Raw genomic sequence first — 21,283 nt, forward strand, 5'->3', positions numbered from 1 at the left:
GACAGGAAGAATTTCCTTATTTCTGATGAAATTCCTTTCCCTCATTCACTGCTCCTCTACTACAACTTGAAGAGCAAAGTTTATCCCTTTGGAATGCAGAAGATTGCCCCAAGTGTTATGGGTTTGGATTTGTTGTTTTTTAATTTTCCTCTCTGGGGACTGAATGCTTCTGGGAGTCTCTAGCTTCCTTGACAAACTGCACGATTTGATTCTTGCTTCCAGAATAACATATGCAGTTTGTAAGAACAGTGCATTATTTTGTTGTCTATAAAAGAAAATAAGGTCACTTAAAATGTCTAAGAAAAATGTTGGATTTCCAGGAAATAAAAACTTTCTGCCTGCGTGTTTGTGTTTGTGAAGTTTAATGGATTTTTAATTAAGTGATACTTTTATTTCTTTGAGGCATACATGTATTGTAATGGGTTTTATTATTTTGAAAGATGGACGTGTAAAGAAAAAAAAAGCTCTGAAAAAAAGGTTAAAGTGATGTTACATTGAATATAAAGTATTTGCATTTGAGTTGTTTAAAAATAAGCTATTAACATACATCGTGTGATTCTTCACATGTCTGCCCGGACAAATGAAGCAAAGATGCCATCTTCTTGAGAAAGCAGGTTCTCAGGTGTATCATATTCTAAAATGTTCCCTCGTTTCATGACGATGACCAGGTCTGCAGTTAGAATAGTGTGAACCCGATGCTGCCATAAAAAGAAACAAAAAACACATACAGATGTTTTCATTTTGATAGTTTTCATTGCAGTTCATTAATGGGCCTAATCCAAGGCCTATGAAGTTGGTGAATGGCTGTCCTTGTTTACAGTGGTATTTGGAGTAGGTCCTTGTACTATATCTTTAATCTGAAGAGATCTCAAAATATTTTACAGCCTCTGGCACCAAGCCTGAAAATACTTATGCATGCACGCACTTCACTTTCAGTCAGCTAATTGCCTTTATGGACAACACAGCTGTTGGAATAAATCCCACGGCATCACTGAAATACGTCTTCCCCTTAAGGAAATATGAAGAAACATCCTGAGTATGCCTGTATAGTCAAGGTGGCTTATCGTCCTGCTCCAATCCTCGGTTTTCGTACATTGTCTGTACACACTGCATACATCTTAGGGAATTCCTACATTGTCTCCTTCTGCAAATCATTTAGCTCCCTCTGTGATTAAATTGGTGTCTGCTGAAGGGAATAGTTTAGTCCTATATAACAGGAATGAAACCAGGTAGAGTTTGGTTGCAATGCTTTGTGAATATAGCCAGTCAGATATAGACATGACTAGCTCTAAAAATGAGACATTTCATTGTATAGGCTGAAGGTCAGGGATTACTTTATGGGGTGGATTTCTTTCACGTCATAGAATCAATGTTAGTTGCATGTCTAGGCTTTAGATAAATCTAATTAGTATAAATATTGACAAAATTAAATAAACCCAGGAACCACACAATAAACTCCTTCTTGCACTGTCATCTCAGATGTTGTGCAGTAGAAAGGAAGCAGAATGAAAGGGAACTAAAGAGGTAAAAAATAACTACCATAGAGCCAGAAGTCTTGTGAACAGTGTGGACTGAGAGAGTCTATTTGTGAGTCTTCACCAAAGTGGTGAACAGGCCATCCTCTTTGAGGAGTAAGTTTGAGGCAGTGTCACATTCAACTAGAGAGCCCTCAGAAAGGACTAGGACAATATTGGCATCCAAGATGTGAGATACACGATGCTGGAAAAAAGAAAAGAAAAACAGGTGGGTGAAGGAAAGATCATATATGAGTAAAGAAAGGAAGGAAATGAAGCCAGCTGTGTGAGGAAAGCTAAATATTAATATGTGCCATTTTGAGACATGAAGTTTCAAAAAGCAAGGGAAAAGTGAGATTCCAGAGTGAAGAACAATACTAAAAAATCGAATGACATTTAACTGGAGGGGAATATGCTTACTGCTAGCATCTTCAGCACTTATTTATCCAGTAATCTTAGAGCCTGTTGTAAAGTACCCTGGGATAAGTCATTTGTCTGACATCAACTACCACTGACAGACTTGAAACCAGAGTCCAGGAATCATAACTCTAATCTCTAACCACAGGACTCGATTCTAGACATGGTGAAGAAACATCTGTTGAAACATATTTATCTCTTGGATAAAATGTCTGCTTTTTGAGTAAGCCTACAATCACAAGGTAGAATTTATCTAAAAGGTATCCTCTGTGTGTGTGTTTATGTATGTACATGTATGCACATACCTGTGCATACTTGCACAGATATTTGTTATGTTCTGTGTCACTAGAAATGGCAGGAAAAAACAGGAAAAAATGTCAGAAACATTTAGTTGAAGAGATATTAATTTTTGAGCAATCCCTGCTGATTCTAATTTTTAAAATCTTTATTCTAAAACCAACCTTTTAAAAAAATTATTATTCTAAAAGAGAAAAGACCATCTGACCTGAGAGATCTTTTGAATCTTTTGGAATTTCAGCTCCTTTTATAAATTTGTGCCATGGTTTTAGATGCCATACATGCATGAACTTTAGAGGCAAAATTCAAATCTAGATTTTAAAGCAACTTTCAATAATGGTTTGACCCATGGATTCAGTTTAAATTTGTTAATGAGAATAACTGCAATTTTTTTTTTTGAGACAATCTATATGCTGAAGTTTCCTATAAAGTCTTTCTTCAGATCTCAGTGTTTTAGTTTGGGAATATTCTGACCTTGGGTTTTACTTTTATGTTGTTTTCATTATGATGTTTATATGTTGAAAGGCAAGAATAACTGCTTAAGAAATGAGGACAGAGCATCTGTGGGTGTCAATACTTACCGCTATTGTTACAACTGTACGGTCTGCAAAGGCAGTCATCACAACTTTCTGCAAAATGTTTTCCTACCAAAGTAAAAGACTTACTTCAGTTATTTCATCCTTCTTTATTCTACTTTGTTATGTATCTTCAAACATCAAAAAGACAGGGTCATATTCCACACCATCTTCCATCCGCACATCAGACTCTTAGTAATGAAATGACACAGGTGAAATGTAGGGATGCTCTAAAATATTTAATCTGTGTTGTTTTTTTTGCCCCTCACTGCAGGCATCGACCCCCAAAATGCAACATAAATAATTGAAACTAAACACAAGACAAAAGAAAAAATTCTGTCAGTTTTCTTTTCTAACTAGATCTCATAGCTTACATTTTGGGGACAATGACGCCTCTTCTCCTAGTAGATCCATGCATCAATGGTATAAATTGCTATACTCACTGTGGCCATGTCAATAGATGCTGTGGCTTCATCCATGATGAGAATGCTACTCTTGCGAACAAAGGCTCGGGCCAGGCAGAAAAGCTGTCTTTGCCCTACACTGAAGTTCTCTCCTCCTTCTGTTACCATTGCATCTGTAATAAAATCAATTAAGTTGAATGTATGTTCTTACAATCAGGATGCAGTTATTTTGAGTGGTCACCATGAAAGCTCTGCTTGTGCACTGTTCCTGCATCAAGCAAGATCCCTGTAAAATCTAGTAAGAATAATATTGACTGAACACTGGCATAGAGAGATACCAAGAAAAATGAGCACATCTTGGGAAAGGATCAACATATCATTAAGCAAACAGCTGGCAAAAATAGTTAAATCTGGTAGGCTGCAGGATTGTATCTTAGTAATATGAAATACACAATATGGTAGGAATTAGGTGAGCTTCCTTCATGAACCAAATCTCAAACAATAAGGTAAATGCTCTGTCAGTGTTCTCAACAAGAGCAACAACTCTGCTGGCCAAGCCAGGTTCTGCTGAAGGAGCAGAGGTAAATCTGCTCTTTTAAAACTCTTAAATGATAGGTCACCCCTCTGTGATGCTGAAGTGCCACATTTTTCTCTGAAATAAGTGGAAAACAAGACTACTCTCCAGCTTTTTACTAACAATATTTTCTCTGTCATGGAGACAGTATATTCATAAGATGCCTGTCAACATGATGGTTCAGTGTGTAAGATCCCATGTATCTATCTATATAAGTCCATGCTCATTCATGTAGAATGACTTTATTGGCCTACATTCCTGGCTACTTGGACATACCAAGGCCTCCTGGCAATGATTTGACCATGTTCTTCAGCTGAGCAATCTCCAAAGCTTCCCAGAGTCTATCATCAGTGCACTTGCATTCTGGATCCAAATTAAATCTGCAAAGAAAAACAGAGCAGGAGTCTTGTCACTACAATTGCAGTTCATTCAGGTCTTCTGTAACGGAACAATTTGGCACAGTGTATCTCAATTGATTTCTCTTGGACAGACTGTGTGGACACACTGGAGTGAGCTGGGAATGTTCATTCCCATTTCCATCCTTTCCTGTCCACAGTAACCATCACAAACACGCCATGCAATGCTTTTCTTCACCCCCAGTCTGCTTACACCTACCGGATGGAACCGCTGAACAGTATTGGATCTTGGAGGATAATGGAGAGTCGGGAACGAAGAGTATGAAGAGGCAACTTGCTGATGTCTATTCCGTCGATCACTATCCTCCCTGTTTAAAACAACATACAGAAGATGTGAGAGAATTGCACAAAATGTGATTTGCAGATAGCAGGCAGAAAGATAAAGCAGATCCTTTGTGCTGGACTCCAGATGATGAAACAGCTTGCTTCTGCATTCTCTCAGCATTGTTATATAAACATGGAGAAGGTGCATGTATGCATTAACACAAGCCAGAGGGAATCTAGTTTATTAGTGATGTTGTTGCCTTTCTGTCTGCTCCCCACCCACACACCTCCCCAAGGAAATGTGTGGCTCCTATGCTACATGATTAATAATAGCACTTGAAAGATAATTTATTTTGGGGCAACCTAAGGTTTACAGCCAAACAGATCAAGAAGAACGGGAGCAACTTATGCAGTTAGGTCATGTTCTGTACCTTTCTCTATTCCCCTTGACTCTAACAGTAGCAGAAGATCTTTAATTTCAGATATGCTCACTTCTTTTTCATAATATATGTTTCTACAATCAATAATGCATCAGGAGCCAAAAATCTTGTAACTCCAGAGGGAATGGGATAGCACTAACTTTTTAACAAGAGGCAGATCAGGAAAAAAAAAAAAAAGGATGTCATACTGCAAGCATTTTAATACTATTCATGGCAGTTCTTACATATCAATTTCATTTAAATATTTGGTTGTGAATTAGCCATATACTGTTCTTCTAGCATAAGATTACTGGAAGTGGTCACATTAATCATTCCTTAAACTAGTAGTTCATTCCTGTACAAGAAGTTGCTGGTACAGCTGGGATACTTGGTAAAGCAAGAAGATTTTTCCATTCCTAGTCACTACTCCAGGTTAATGAGCATATGGATCTCATCTGAAAATCTGATTCATGATGTGCTAGTTGTTGGAACTGTAGATGTCCAGTTGAGGAAGGTGGAGGAAACGTATAAGAGGAACCATGGATGGCTACTCTGTAAGTTGAAGAGCTGGAAGGGCAACAGAAATCTCTTCCCTTCGATCCTCAAAGAAAAGCCAGGAACTAGTGAATCCAATGACTTTCCCTGGACACAGAAGCTTCCCTCTTCACATGTGGAAGGGATGGGCCAGCGTAAACTGGATGAGGATATTATAAGAGGTGTTTTCATCAGGCTCAACTCTGCCTTTTCCCTGTGGATTACTTCATGGTGTGACTGCACCCAGTCCTGGAAAGTACCTACTTAATGTTCATTAGTTCTCAAACAGGGAGAACCTAACCATGAACTGGCAAGTAAATGGATATTCAAAGCTCTGTGTGCATGACCCTTCAATCATTTCCAATTTTAATGACTTTCCATTTTGTAGGTTACAATATGAGGGCCTATTCCAATGAAAGACCCAATTCCCACCTAGCCAGACTAACATGCTCATGCTTTTCTCGGAAGTTCAGAGGAACCAAGATTTCATCTGTGGAATGCAAAGCTCAATTATTTCCAGACTTTCATAAAGGCTGAATCAGCTCATAAGACTTCAGCATGAGACAACAGTGGTTGCATGAACTCAAGCATGAATGAGGACATAAGAGAAGGTTAGAAGAATATGAGGTGGACTAATGAGAGAAAAATTAATATGTCATGCCTTGGAAACAAGGTAAGATATTTTTGATAGAAGCCAGGGTGCTCAAGGAAAAGAAAAGAGCAGATGAGATAATATCATTGCGGGAAAAAGTTAAGTAAAGAGGAGTTGGGAAACCAAGAAAGTAATGAGGGCGTTCAAGCAAGACAAAAGAAAGAGATGGTTTGAAGAGAGGACAAGAAAGGGAAAACATTAAAGACTGAAGAAGAAAGTGAGAACATGGAATATGGAATAAATAAAATTTTTAAGAAGTAACACAGACATAAGGAAGCAAGATGGATACCTTGAATGAACTCTTGGCTTCACTGAAGTTACTTGTAATCTTGTTAAATAATCTTTTTTTAGAGCCAGGACCCCACCCAGAAGTGGATCAGCTTACAGTCCAAATACGGTTTTTGCTGAGAGAGAGATGGTTATGCACAAAGGATAAACTAAGCTCAATTAGAAAAAGCTGAGGAATTCCCATAGGGAAAAATCAGGGATACAGAAGGAACAGACAAAGAAACGATATAGAAAGAAGATTAAAGTAGAAGGAAACCGAAAGCTGAGCAGAAATAAAACTGTTTGCACTACTTACATATCCAGGAACCTCAGTCATGAATCAGAAACCATATATACATATAGGCACAGAACCACAACAAAAGCAAGTATTAGCTGCATCAGATTTACTTATCTTCGCACATCCTACTGGGGTTTCCCTAGCAAACATTTAATGCACAACAACCAATCTAGAAACAGAAATCTTTGTAACAAAAAGATCGGTAGTTTTCCATATTTGTACAACAGTTCACATGTATATTTATTATAAATGCCAGGGTGTGTATTGCTGCACACTAGTTCATTCCAATGAGCTAAGAGAGTGAAATGCTGCAGGAGTGAAAACATAGTAAAAGGTATCCAAAACCCTTAGTCAGTTTCTGCTGTAGTTGTGGGAAAACACAATAAAATAAAAATAATTATCAAGAGAATGGGCTTGTCAAGTTCCAGTTTCTATTCTGCTAATATTATGACACTTATCATAAGTTAATACAGTCATTCTTTAGTGAGAAATTTTGAGACTCCAGACTTGCATATTTTTTCCTCCTACCTCAAAAATGGTATATTGTTTTGTCAATGCCAAATAAATAAATAAATGAATAAAATTTACAAGCATAATCTGTGTGCAACATTTCCTGGAAGAACCAAATGCTACTCACTATAGGACACTTTGTACTTTGAAGAATCAGGTATAACAAGCCCCATTCAAACCAAGTGTCTTCCAAGCCAGGATATAAATTATCAATATAGTGTCTTCTGAAGACATAAGGGGGAGCAGGTCAGGAGTGACAACAGACTCCAGTGAAAACTAACCATCAAATATGTCCACCATTCTGAAGAACGCCAAAGATAGGGATGACTTGCCACTGCCAGTGCGACCACAGATCCCAACCTGCAAAAGAAAACATGTAAAGATGTTCCTTATAAAAGGAAGCTGTAAGTCAGACTTGCAGTCCTTCAGGAAAGCTGGACTGGACTGCCCTACTGGTGAGAATAAAGGTCCTTCCCAATGGCCAGTGGCAGACTCCTTTTGATCTGTGCATCAGAAAAGACTTGTAAAATGAAAACAAAAGCATTGGGCTTTCACTGATGCTAAGAAGTATTAGGAAGAGATCATTACCCTGCTCCAAACTCCAGGCAGAAGGTAATAACAGAAACAAACAAACAAACAAACATATTTTAAAACCTATTTAAAGTGGTATTTCAGCTGCTACAGATGATATCTTATCTCAAAATAAAATAAAATAAAATAAAATAAAATAAAATAAAATAAAATAAAATAAAATAAAATAAAGAAAAGAAAAAAGAAAACCTGCTTAATTTCTCCATATGGCTTGTGCAGTGCTGAAATTTCAGAGACCTGGAGAGGAAACCTTAAGTGAAAGGTGAAGCTGCTTCACGTGTACACTGAAGAGCTCATGGAACATGTGATAGAGATTCCTACCTGTCCCAAGAAACAACCTTAGCAATCACATCGTAAAAGCTAGCTATTTACAGCTTGATAAAAAAGAGTATTATTTACTTCACAGTGAGACCTTATGGTGTTTCTCATTTACATGCAATGAGTTTGCATGTATGCATCACAATTCATACAGTGGAAAACAAAATTTCTGCAATATTAATATTGCAATAAATGCAATTTTAACCAAGGGAAAAATATATTTTTTTGGTTCATGTAGAATTTTATTTCATCTTATTGAATTGATCAGTGGGGTAATGTGCAATTTAATATTACTTTTATTTGAGCATTTTATAATGATTTCAGTAGCTGAAATTTAACATAAAAAAAAAAATAGAATTTCAGGAATGTTGGGATATTCAGTCAAAAATGTTGGAACAAAATAGTTCCCTTTTGCTAAATAATCTTTAGAAACATCTGTTCCAGGAAGATTTTAAAAATTTTGTAATTTTTTTGTCCTGGACTCCAATGACACTACATGCTGAAATGTGAGATGTTCTTGAGTGTTCACTCATCTCCTTTTTGATGTTCATCTAATCTCATCTGCCACCTATGCTCGCTCTAAGCAAGGGGGATGGACACGGAAAGAGATGGGAGTCTCAGAAGAAAAACTGATCCCAGCCAATAAAGTGATATCATCAGGGTGTTTCTAGACCCATGGCTAGGGACCTCAGAGAGGACCATCAATGTATGCGGATGTCACTGCAAATTGTTATTCTTGTTCTTCTGCTACCTTAGAAAAGAAAACACAATAAGGAAGGATCTGCTCCAGAATGAGGACCATATGCAATTATACAGTACCTTTTGTCCTGGTTTAATATAGGCCTTAACATGTTTGAGAACAGGCTTCAAGTTGTTTTCATATCTCACACACAAATTTTCAATCTTGATTTCCCCCTCTTGAGGCCAGTCTTTTGGGACTTGAGAAGAGTCTGGAATAGTCACAATAAAACAAAACATGCTATCAAAGGGCCACTTTTTATGACATTTCCCTTTCCCCTCCCTCCTTCCTGGGAGTCTTCATGAAGCCACTTGAGAAACCTAGGCCATGCCAAAAGGACATAGGCTAAGGGTGCGCCCTCTGCTAGGTTGGCGTTCAGATTGTTTTGCAGGGGAGCTGAGAACCGTCTCAGAGCACGTTAGCACTTAGCTGCCAGATCTTGACACATAAGACGAGAGGGTAAATGCCTAAGGGGCTCTTAGCAATGAAATGGGGAGAAGCAAAGAGGGCAGAAAAGGTCAGCGGAGTGTTAACATCTTCTGAAGTCAGTAACCAGCAGAGGAAGGACAGTGCAAGGAAGGATGTTGTTACTGCTTTACAACTTGAGCTGTTGACATTATCACAGCTCATATGTCATCCTGATTTACAAATATGCAGTCAGGTTTTGTCTTCAGAATAGGAGCCTGGCTTTCCAAGGAGGCTTTCTGACCTGTAAGCTTCTTCATCTCTGCACTGCTAGCACTTGCAAAATACCAGTCAAAGCTAATTTGAATAAAACAGCAGCAGTACAAAGAGCAGCATACAGTTCAGGGAAGAGTTGCTGAGGTCTGACTGAGGTTTGACTGCCATCATACCTCTGTCTTGCAGCAAATGGGGGCTACAAAAATCCCACATTTGAAGCATGTGACTGTTAATGCATTTTTAATTCTTATCTACATTTTGATAGGTTTCTTCTTCTCCTCCTCCTCCTCCACCTCCTCCTTCTCTTCCTTTTTCTTCTCCTTCTTCTTCCTCTTCCTCTTCCTCTTCTTCTCCTTCATCTTCTTCTTCTTCTTCTTCTTCTTCTTCCTCTTCCTTCCTCTTCCTCTTTTTTTTTTTTTTTTTCCTGTTGGCTAGTACAGGCTACATATCTCATGGCTGCTTTTGGCTATCCTTGTTAGTCAAATCAGTGGGAGTTCCTACATAACAAGGAGACCTATAAATTTTGCATGACCAAGTCTACCTTGCTTTAACAATCCTCTAGAAGAACAACAACAACAAAAATCAACGAACAAAAAAGTTTAGAGTGCAATACCCAAGTAGCCATCATAGTTCTCCGACTCCATGTTCAGGAAGCTGTGTACTTTTTTTACTGCACCCATCTGCACCTCCAAATCAGCCAGATTTCTCACCACCCAGTTCAAATAGTTTGTTATCTACATTACAAAAAGAAAACAAGGACAGGGTTCAGGTCTGTGCATCTATCTGTTTGTGAATAAAACTCAGATAAATTTGCGAAAGTCTTTGGCCTGACCCAGCACCGTGGATCTGTTACTGGCATTGCAACAGTCCTAAACTCAGTGGAACAGCATCAAACACATAACAGGCTTGTCATACTCCAATGCAAACAACTGTGACATAGTAATTTAGCACACAGTATACTCTTTTTTTTTTTTTTTTTTTTTTGAAAGAGGTTATACCCAGAGTCTGTAGATGTGATTGATTAGGGAAATCTCTTGTTCCCAAGTAAGCAGTACTGAAAGACACCTTCTTTAAACACACAACACAGAAGAAATCAAAATTGGTAATGCCATTTGGGAATATGGCAATTTATAATCTTTCAAAGACAGACTAAAGATTAAGAAAGTTCACTATTTGCAAATACATTGAAAAGAATTTTATGGGCATTTCAATTCTGCTTCTTTCTGTGCATATTTACATAATCCATTTATCTCAGTGGAAAATGTGTGTTCCTTTATCATAGCAATATATGAGAAAAAATATACTATCAGCTCAATGATATTTCCTTCTTAGTTTTTATTCCCATTTGTAATCAAAAAGGTATTACTTGTAGTAAGTAACTACTGATAACTAGTTGTCAAACAATACCCAGTAACTTAGGGAAGCTTATCCCTAGTCAAGACTATTTAAGGCTGAAAACTGTATAGCCATTTCCTAAACTTATGTTCCTAAGTCTGTTTAGGTGCTAATTAAAAAACAAAAACAAACAAACAAACAACAACAACAACAACAAAAATAATCTTATTAGGTACTGTTGATTGACAAGCACCTTTAGAAATTGAGCAGCTTTAGAAACCTGAATAAGGGTGTATAAACCTCACTTACGGAGAACATTCTATATGCTAACATAGCGAGAGAATGATTTTGTCATTTATTTGCCAGAGATTGATGAATCTGACAGATGTTTATTATGAATAAATCACTCAGATTCACTTCTTTACCACTTACCTAATACAGATGCAACAGGCATACAGTAAATATTTTTCACTCAGAGTCAACAATATTTGTTTTGGTCGATTTAGATGATTTAGTTGCTTGCCCTAATGATAAGGAGTTATTCTCAGGGTAGTGTGAAGTACTTTCTTTATTGGTCAGAAATACACATCTTCTGTGTCCAGCTTTTGATTCAGAAATTTATCTGCAGTCATAGCTCTAGCAGATTTGATAAAAGAGCCTGGTATCCCAAAGGCTCTGCCCATTGTTTCAGCCTTTATCTCAGTTGTGAAACAGAATTGGGAGGGTTTATACAAGGGGAGAGAATAAGCTTCTGAATGTCTATAGTAAACATCATGTTGGTGCAAACAGTTTGCTCTCATCCAGGTCCAAACATCAGCCTTCTCTTAGCTCCAAAGAGAAATGACACAAAAACCTGTCAGGAGATGCAGGCAATCATCCAACTGCATCCAATGTTTCACTAATGTTGTTATGAGGGAGGGGAGAGACAGGTAACCACTTTTTAACTGGAGCATCTCTTCATCTGCTACACCAGACTTGAGTGAACAGCTAACTTGCACTAATGATCTGTTTGCAAATGCAGACTAAATACAAAGTAGCCAAAGCTGATGCAGACATCTTGGCGCTTCCAGATCTCTGCTAATGAAGCAGGATTACCAGGAATGTTTTCAGAGTGAAGCTGAAAGTCTGGGACTGATTCTCAGTTGCTGGCAGATGCTCAAAGTGCTGCAACAGTGGCTTGAAGGGGATCTAAGGCCACCCTAAGACAGCTGCTGAGAATCTTCTGTTGCAACCATAGGCTCACCAGCATTTATGCTTAAAGCCAAATCTCAGTGTTAGACCCATACCCGTATCCTCTAGAGGACACCACCTTCCTTGTACCAGTGCCTAAAGCAGCCAGCTTTGTGCCACTCCAGACATGATTTCAAAAATTCTCCTTGCGACTATCCTCATCGTGCTTTTATCCCCACTCTCTTGGTGAATTTAGCAATATTTTTGTTCTCAATGATGATAGTACTCAGTCTATGCCCATGATGCTCTCTCATCCTGTCTTACAGCCTACTACACTAAAACACCGTTCCACCTTTGTGACTCGTCTCAAATAGCTCACTGTTAATGATAAGAGTTAAAATTAATTGGCTATTGTGCCATCAAAATCTTGTCTTTCCTAACCCCATCTTCTCTGATTTCCAGTTGCTACTTGTCATGATGGGCCACGCCTACCAACCTTAAAGGTCTCAATCCCCAAATCCATCCAGATTTGGATGGAGAATATTGGGTGTTTGAGCAGATTCCCTCCAAAGCAGAAATGGCATTTGTTCTTCTTCAGCAATGATTCTATCAGCCATTGGTTAAACATTACCCAGGTTATGACAGTCTGTGGGATAGCAGTTTCTGGCAGGTTTTGCTGTATACAGGAGCAACCAACACTGCGCTGTTCAAAACAGAGTGCACAGCAGGTTCTCTTACGCATTTTTAATTTTTCTGCTCTGCTTGGGAGCACTCGGGGCCTGGGAATGGCTGTGTTTTTTTAATTGGCTCATAAAACCTGAAGCAAGTCCAAGTTGTCCTGAACTCTCTCAACTTTGGCTTGAATCCATTATTTGCAAGATTTTTTTTTTTTTCTTCAAGATTAAGAAAGCTGGAAGATAATCATGTATATGTATTTTTAAAACTACCATAAACTTGATAATTGGTCTGAAAGTTCCTCTGCTTTGGTACATACCGTCAGAGCGTACAGGAGACCTAGCCCCACAAGCCCCGAGTTAGGCCCTTCAGTGATGGAAGTGACAGCTGCAGTAAGAACTATGCAGGCACCGAGGTAATCCTAAAATGAGACAGAGGGAGAAAGAAAGATTCTAGACAACATTAAAATGCAGCACCAAGAAAATTTCTTCAGTCTCACAGCACATTCAGTTTACTGAGAGTTACTTCTATAATGGCACCTAGTCCTTACTTCTGGGTTGTTTTTCCTGGAAAAGGTCAGGACTTTTGGTGCCCAAACTGAAATACTCTTGGACTTTGCTGGACACAAGTGAAACAGTCCAGTATTTTCTTCAAATACAGTTGGGCTGGGGCATCTCAGTGTAGCTACACCCAAAAGTGGAGGTATAAAAAAATCTATTAAGTGTGTGAAGAAAAACATAAGAATAGCATAACATTGACACCCTTATTTACTACTACTAAAACAAATCAAGTCTATTCCTCTCCACTTCCATGTCTTCTCAAACATGGGTTTACCTTTCAAAACAGAAGTAATGCTGACTTCACAATGTCCATGAAAAGATTCTAGTAGGACTTCTACAGTTAATGCACACATTTTGTAGGCAGACAGACATAAAGTGTCTGCAATAAAGCATGATGCATAAAGCATTGTGCAATGGAACACTGTGCATGGGGAAGACATCTCTAAGCCTGCTATACACTCACAGATTGCAGTGAAACACCATGTTGATGTTGGTAGCAGTAGCTGAAAGCAGTAGAGCAATGTAGTTATAGGGCTGCATTTGGGCTAGTAAGCCTTGCTCTTGCAGAAATTGCTGTGGAGATTGTATTGGACAGATCTGACTTCTCATATCCTCTGCAGGAGCTTGAACCAATCTCCTTGATGTGTATCTCTGTTTTGAAGTGAATGCCAGATATGTGTGGTCTTGTAGTTGTCAAGGTGCCTGATTCATGGGACTGCTGGCGTTCCCACTCTCTTACTGTTCCCTGCATTATATTTACTTTGGATTACAGGGTTAGCATTTTCCATCTATTTTTTTTCCCTCCTGTTTGATAATGTCCTTCCTGGAGTCTTTCCCTCTGAGATTTGAAACAAGGGTTGCCTAGTTCATCTCTCTGTAAGAAGTGTTGATGAGCAGATGACAGACTCTAACCTAACTACTGGGAAACAGAAGCACAGTGCTCTTGGATCTCCATGAGCAGCTGGGACAGGACTTCACAGCTGCTATTAAACTCTCCTAAGTTTTGAGTGGTATTAGTACCACTGCACTGTTAGGTAAAGCTAAATGAACTATTCCTTGGCAAGACCACATTATTTCTAATGTGATGATGAAGCAATGCATATTCTTGGATCAAATTCATTCTGCATGTAAGCAAGTCTGAGACTGAGACATTAATGGGCATTGCCACAGCTTATTTCAGGACTTGATGAGGCTCTGTTATTTTTCTGTCTTTGGTGTGAATGCAAGTTCAGCTTGATCTCACATGCTGAACGCTTCATGCACAAGGGAAAGACATGCCACCATAAGAAATGAAGCATAGCTTTGTTAATTTAGCAGTGTACCACAAAGTGAAGGTTGGAATAATGCCCCTGATGTGAGGATTAGTTGTGTATGTTACTATTTGTGTCTAGCAAAATCAGGTCACAGCTCTGTTCATTCTCTGCTCTTTTCACGTCAGATGAATAAGGAAATCACAGTGATTTTGCTTGCCCCTCATGCACATCAGGGAAGTTCCTCACATGCTGTCACTGGAGAGCCCCTATAAAATCCAGAAGCCTGTCTCACTGGTACTGGCTGTGTTGTGGCCTACTGTTTTTAAGTTGAAGCCTAGCTCTGCTATGTTTTGTGATATTAAACAGTCCTGTACATTACACACAGTAAGGGCTGTGCAAATAGGGGCTCTAAATTACAGCTGTGGGATTAAACCTGTTGTTGGGGAGACATCTCAGGGAGCTTCACGATGCCTGAAACAGCCCTGGCAGATTTATGACAGTTCACAAAATTACTTAAAAGCCATGCTATGCTTTGAAAATAGCTGCTGCAGGGACAGGTCTGCAGACAGTAGTAGAGAAACCTTATTTCAAGTTATGTAAATGTTTGTTCTTGCAGTCTCTTCAGACAGTAGACATCACAACAGCAAAAGATGAGGGAGACTCATATTTTCTTATTCATGGCCAAGAAAGCTTAAAAACCCCTATGTGCTTAACATAAACAATCCCAATCTATTTTAAGTAACAGTGTGTATAATCTCATCGCGAGATTTATTCTTGTTATCTTCTCTTCTGCATCATGCAAAATCTCTGTTTGCTTCCAAGGTTTCAAAATCATGGCTGGGACTAAACTGAACGTACCGTCCTGACCTCCAGCCATCTGTTGGCAGCCGATAGAAATAAGTAGGCAATGTTGTTCGTATCCGTTAGTTCCAGCATACGTTGTTTAAACCTGGCTTCATGCCTGCCGAGAGCAAAGTTGTTATATTACAACACATTACACACTCATACACAAAAGGATGAAGTATTAAATTCTTCTTTCCCTCCCCTTCCCTCAACCTCAAACTCTTTGCCCTTGTGCCTTTGCCAAGCTTTGGATTAAAAGCCCTTCCCCAAGCCTGCTGCCAAAGCTTTCTGACCAGGCAGAAGTTAGCTGGACAGCTTTGTGAGTCTTCAAAATGAGTGGCATCTCTAAGGTTTCATTGCTTATTAGTAGGTTGTAGATTGATTTGTAGATTGATACCTCTCTGCTTAGCTCAGCTGTTTTCTCAGTCAGCTATACACTGCCTAAGAGGCTCAGACAGCTACAATGAGGGAGTAGATCCCATGTAGTCAATGATCCCTATAGATCATTTCTGAATTACAGAAATGAGTTGTATCACCTCCAGTGTCAATTGCCTCTCCCATTTAATGCCCATCACCTTTAAAAACCAGTGCAAGAACATCAGAGCACCTGAAAATGAAGGTACACTTGAGTGGAGAGGAGGGATATAAGTAAAATGTCTGTTGGTATAAATACACTAAATTCATGGTGCCTTACAGTACTTCAGTGTCTGGCCTGCAGTCAGGTGGAAGACATTTTCTCATTCCACATTCTGCTGTCTGTTCAATACCATCACTTGAAAGAAATAGCCAAACTTCATACTGCCGCTTATCGTCTGTTTTATCATGGCAAGTTCCTACATTTCAAAGTTTCAGGGCCCTGCTATGAAGCTCCTGTAATCCTTGTTCTACCAGAAACCTTTCCTATCTTTTTTTTTTTTCCTTTTTTTTTCTTCTTGTTCTTTTTCCCAGTGATACTTCATTTTCCTCTGAACAGCTTGTAAACATGGCAAGCAACCTCCCCAAGGCAGCAACTGGCAACAGCAATGACATGGGGAGGAGCAAAGATTCACTGAATATTCTGCTCATCTGCCATTCTGGCAGCAAAACTCCTGTTTTCCTAATGGAAAATCTGACTTGCTCGATCTGTATCTTTTCATCCACATCCAGCTCATCTTCTGGGCTCTTTTAGACTTTTATCCTGTCAGATGACAAACAGCAAAGGTCACTGAAATTGCTTTCTTATCCAACTGTGCTACTTTGTGGTAAGTTATGCAGAGAGCTGCTCTATTTTATCCTGGAACATACTGAACTCAAACTACAGAGAATGACTAACGGGATTATTAGTAAATATGAGCTTGCTGACAAAAACCACTGGAGACTTCAGGTTCTTGGTTGACAGTGGAGCAAAAAAAGGGAAATGAAATGGCTTTGATTTGCACCAGAGATCTGGGAAAATTCAAGTGATGGTTACAAAGCCTCGTCATTTTTTGGGGCTGTCTTTTACTCTCTGCCATCCAAGCTCACTTAGTTGTTTTGTTAAGTAAGGAGGAGTTGAATGACTCCCAAGAAATGCTAAGCTCCTCTTCTTTCTCAGGAGATAATGTGATGAAAGGCCACGCTGAATGTCTCAAGAAGATGTCTCAGCATACATCAGTATCAGGACTTAATTATGAATTACCGGTTTAATACTTCATTCATATTGACATAGCTTGTCAAAATATTTTGTGTTAACCACTGGCTCATATCTCTTCAACACACTGCATACGTTTTTGCTCGTCTTGCCACAGTCCTTTCTGCAGCTCTCTGAACTAATAAACTGGGTCCTAAAGCTAGCTTGAAGTGATGGAACAGTCTCAGAGAATGTGTAATTCATTGACAAGATGAGAAAAGAGTTCTTCCAGACACTGGCCATCTAGGGTTTAGACTCTATCCCACTCTGTCCATCTCTCTGCAAAGAGGCAGAGGCACTGTTGTTAAACTCAGCCTGATCACTGCTGGCTAAAATGGGCCAATACCAGTAGAGCTGGAAAAAATATCAGAAGTCTCCTGCAGAGCTGAACCAGATCAAATACATATGTAAATAGTAGTACAGTGTGATCTACTCTGGTTTGGAATTCTACTGTGTGTGGAATGAGTGCAAGTTATACTTGGGGACAACATCAAGCTTGCACTTTGACAAAGTTATGCATGCTAGCTGTAATGCAGTGAAAATAAGCTAATTTGGCTTATATTTCATGTAGAAAAGAAAAGAAAAACATGGAAAAGTGAAAAAATTCTCACCTGGAATATAATTTTTTGTTTTGGCTGACAAGGCTACATTGTAGAATATCAAGATCAGGTTCTGTCCTGTCGTAGTTTTCTTGGAAAGTCTCTCTAGTTGCTTATATACTCTCCCAGCTAGTGAGTACAGCAGTGATGCATCCCTGACTGAGGTATTGGCTAAATACAGAAATGATTCAGAGGCACTTGGATAACACAGCTTGTAGGCTGTAGCACAGGGATTTTGAAGGAGTGATTCCTGTGCCTGCCCTCAAAGGCGAGCTCCCTGCTGTCCAAGTAAGGCACAGTTAAACTAAACATCTTCAAAGTTTAAAAAGCATATCCTAAAACTGTCACCATCTTTAATTCAGAGGAAAACCAATATACATGTTTAGTATGTTACTGTAAACATGCACAAGAGTTTAAAGGTATGGAAAAGCAACATGAAAACAAAAACCACTTCCCTTTTATGAGATAGCTTAATTAAAGTCCACCAAATCAAGTAATTTGACATGCTCCAAGAAAGCTACATGGGCCTGACCAGAACCCAAGCCTCCCTCTAATAACTGGTTTTACAGACCTGAATGCTCTGATGGTGGTAAGACCTTCAGCTGTTTCAGAGAAGTGACAGAGTAAAGGTAGCTGGGTGCTGTCGTCAAGTTCCTGGAGGTCCCTGGAGCAGAGAAAACAAACAGCAGGAAGCTATTACATCTTTTCCTGTAGAAATGTTACTGCCTAATGGACAACAGCAGTATTTTATGTATTGAACATATTCTTTTCAGGATCATGCAAAATACAATTTCTATAGTGTAGAAAGAAACTGGCACAAAAATCTGACATTTCATTTTTGTCATAGAAGACTACAATCACAGTGCAGCCACCTCCGCCCTGCCAATTTTTGGTTACAGTCAAGCTTCTCTTGGTCCCACAGTGAAGATATCACCACCTCTCTCCTGGCTAAAACCCTGCTGTCTATTTTAGCCATCACTAATCACCTTTTACTCTTAAACATTCTAATTTATTAATATAGTTAATACAATCAGCTCAGAGCAGTTAATTTGAAACTTCATAGCATGTTATTTGTGGCTCTTACACCAGTTATAAAATAAAGCTTGTGTATCTGTAAATTTGTCTATTTTAGTTCAAGTGTTTCAGCTGGCCTGACAAAGTTGATGTCTTTGCATAAAAACTTTTCTTCATTTTCAGTATCTGTAAGTACAACAGCATGCTGTACACAAAATATGGCAGAGTATAGCAGACCACCTGTTTGTAGCATTAATATTTGCCCACTGGTTGAAATAGAGATATCACTGATAGAGCAATAATATGAATGAGAAATTTTCTTATTTTCAAAAACTGTATGGAGCAATGACATTTAAGTCTAAAAGTTCCAGTCTTCTGAAACGGGAATGTTTTCCAAGGCACAGAGACAAATACATCTTTCTGTCACACACTGCCATTGGCATACCAGCCAGCTGTACAAGTATAAACAGAACAGAGGCCACAGCATTAGATATTTAAACTCCTTATTAAAATACTACTCTGTTTGCACACTGTATTAGATAGGCCAGCAGAAATAGCTGCTCCATGATGCTGAACGTTACAGTATACAGAACTGAATTTGCTGCTTATGTTTTGATGATAAATATGCTCTATTTCAAATTTATGATGGAAAATACACAGAAGTTTTTGAGAGATGTAATGGAAAATGCAATAAAGAATCAAAGTGCTGCAAGAAATACTGTAAATATTTGCATTTCTAAAAATTGTTGAAGCTTATATGGCTGGAAAGTATTGCATGCAAATATGTTATAAATACTGGCTCAAGCTATTCCTTCATCACACATTTCCCAAGAATATTTTTTCTATGAATAACTATTATATGTATTCTTTTCTACCATGAAGTGGAAGAACACAATTCAATCCTGTGTGCCTCATGAGTGATTTAAAATAATTTAATTTAAATAAGTTAAAAAAAAAATAAAGCACTTGCTGATGCATGTTTTCCCAGAAAACTGTAAGGAAATAAAATAAATGAGGTAGTTATGGACTTGCAGAATATCAGGGACTGCAAAACCAATGGTACACATGTGTGTGTGCTGACCTACAGGAGTGACTAACCTCTTGCTGGCTCGTGTGCTATGGCTATCAGTTCAGCACGTGGGAAAAACAGGTTTGGAGATGGATGGAGACTTTTATTTCCCTTATAAAATCACAGAGAGAAAACACGGTATTTCCTTGGGGTCTAATATATCAGGTTTTGCTTCCTCTTGTGTTTTTTAAGAATTTTAAATGATGTGCACTGCTGTGTATAGCAGAACAGGGTGACAGAAGATCATAATGAATTTATGAATGAAAAACAGGTCCCTTGGTTCCCTAGCCACCTTGAGTCACACTCTGCTGGACTGTCATGCACAGATTCAGTTTGGAAACACAGTGTAGAAATAACAAGGTTTTTGCAAAATCTTAGAAAATGTAAGCAATTATTTTAGAATTAAACAGTTTTTATTTTGCCAATTCTGACTTTAAGGAGTTTTCTTATGAAAAAAATTCATTGGAAATTCTGAGGAAAGCTGAAGAAAAGCCGGCTACAGTGAAGATAAATTACTGATACTTTGCTCTGTGCCCCACCTGCTGCATTGATTTAAGGGGAATAACTGGCATAATTCTTTCTCAGGCTACCTAAATAAGATAATTATCCATGAAATTAACTGTACTGGAGCACTTGATTTAAAAGCACCATGCCTTTTAGATGGATGCTAAAAACCAGAAGTTAATGCTTTGCAACATGCCTACTACAGAGACAGGGCCTGAAGTGAAGTGTTGCTGATGAGAAGGTTATTTTGGCCTCCATGCATGTTCCACCAGCAGGTACCTTGATGGGCATTTTTAAGTATCAGGAATTGGAATAAAACGAGTCAGACATCTGTCTGATTACAAAAAGAAAAGAAAAAAAAAGAAGCATGACTGAGTAAACTTAAGAAAAAACTTAGAATGACTTGCTTAGATGTGTTACTAAATCATATAATTAGTACTAAAAACATAACTCTGAGAAATCATGGCACTTTTCTACTGAAAAAAATGTTCTCTTTAAAACCAGCCAAACCATTCTGAGTATGAGATGTTGCTGTACAGCAGAAATAACTTTCTGTGGATTTTTTCACAATATGAAGAAAAAGTCATGACTGGCATTAATCCAGGAAGTTATTTTCAATTCTCTACTAACCCTCAAAAGATCAAAGAGGAGCTTTGACCAGATGTGAGCTGGCTCAGGTGACTTACCAAAACTCACACTAATCAGTCTCAACAGCTAATAGTGTACAAGACTTCAGCAACAAATGTTACTTCCCAAAATACCTTATTTGTGGTCAGATCAGCTGGAAACATCCTCTAATGCATGGCTCAAACTCATACCTCAGGACTGTATACAGGATGCCATGGTCACTATGGCAATTTTCCCCTTATACTAGTTCAATAATCTCACATTTCAATACAGTCCTATATACCAACTTTTTAAAAGAAATTTTCAGGGCAGATTTTAAATGCATACTTGGAAGCAACTCTGAAGTATTTCTGGATGAAGTAAAATGCTATGCCAAGGGGCACAAGAGCAACAAGGAACCATGGAGTGGCATACGAGATCATCCCGATGGCTGACAGGCAGAGTAATGTGGACCGGGTAAGAGACTCCAGGGTAGGGGGAATGTGCTAAAGCAAACAGAAAAACAGAAAACAGAAT

The 21,283-nt window shown here is 38.6% G+C and overlaps 1 protein-coding gene across 3 annotated transcripts in view; it reads right to left on the bottom strand.

Annotated features, from left to right (window-relative positions):
* Positions 1-360: 360 nt before the first annotated feature.
* ABCC9 (ATP binding cassette subfamily C member 9) overlaps positions 361-21,283 on the bottom strand; it is a 73,557-nt gene continuing 52,634 nt past the window's right edge. For all 3 annotated transcript variants that reach the window (XM_032208032.1, XM_032208031.1, XM_032208030.1), the window contains 12 exons: positions 21,095-21,252; positions 18,125-18,217; positions 15,322-15,424; positions 12,970-13,071; positions 10,084-10,204; positions 8,870-9,000; positions 7,423-7,501; positions 4,397-4,505; positions 4,058-4,161; positions 3,247-3,380; positions 2,810-2,872; positions 361-698 (listed from right to left, as the gene is read on the bottom strand). In XM_032208032.1, the coding sequence (XP_032063923.1) occupies positions 561-698; positions 2,810-2,872; positions 3,247-3,380; positions 4,058-4,161; positions 4,397-4,505; positions 7,423-7,501; positions 8,870-9,000; positions 10,084-10,204; positions 12,970-13,071; positions 15,322-15,424; positions 18,125-18,217; positions 21,095-21,252 (1,335 nt within the window). In that variant the 3' untranslated portion in view covers positions 361-560. The remainder of the gene's footprint in view (positions 699-2,809; positions 2,873-3,246; positions 3,381-4,057; positions 4,162-4,396; positions 4,506-7,422; positions 7,502-8,869; positions 9,001-10,083; positions 10,205-12,969; positions 13,072-15,321; positions 15,425-18,124; positions 18,218-21,094; positions 21,253-21,283) is intronic.

This window comes from Aythya fuligula, chromosome 1, assembly GCF_009819795.1.
Source record: "Aythya fuligula isolate bAytFul2 chromosome 1, bAytFul2.pri, whole genome shotgun sequence".
Taxonomy (NCBI): domain Eukaryota; kingdom Metazoa; phylum Chordata; class Aves; order Anseriformes; family Anatidae; genus Aythya; species Aythya fuligula.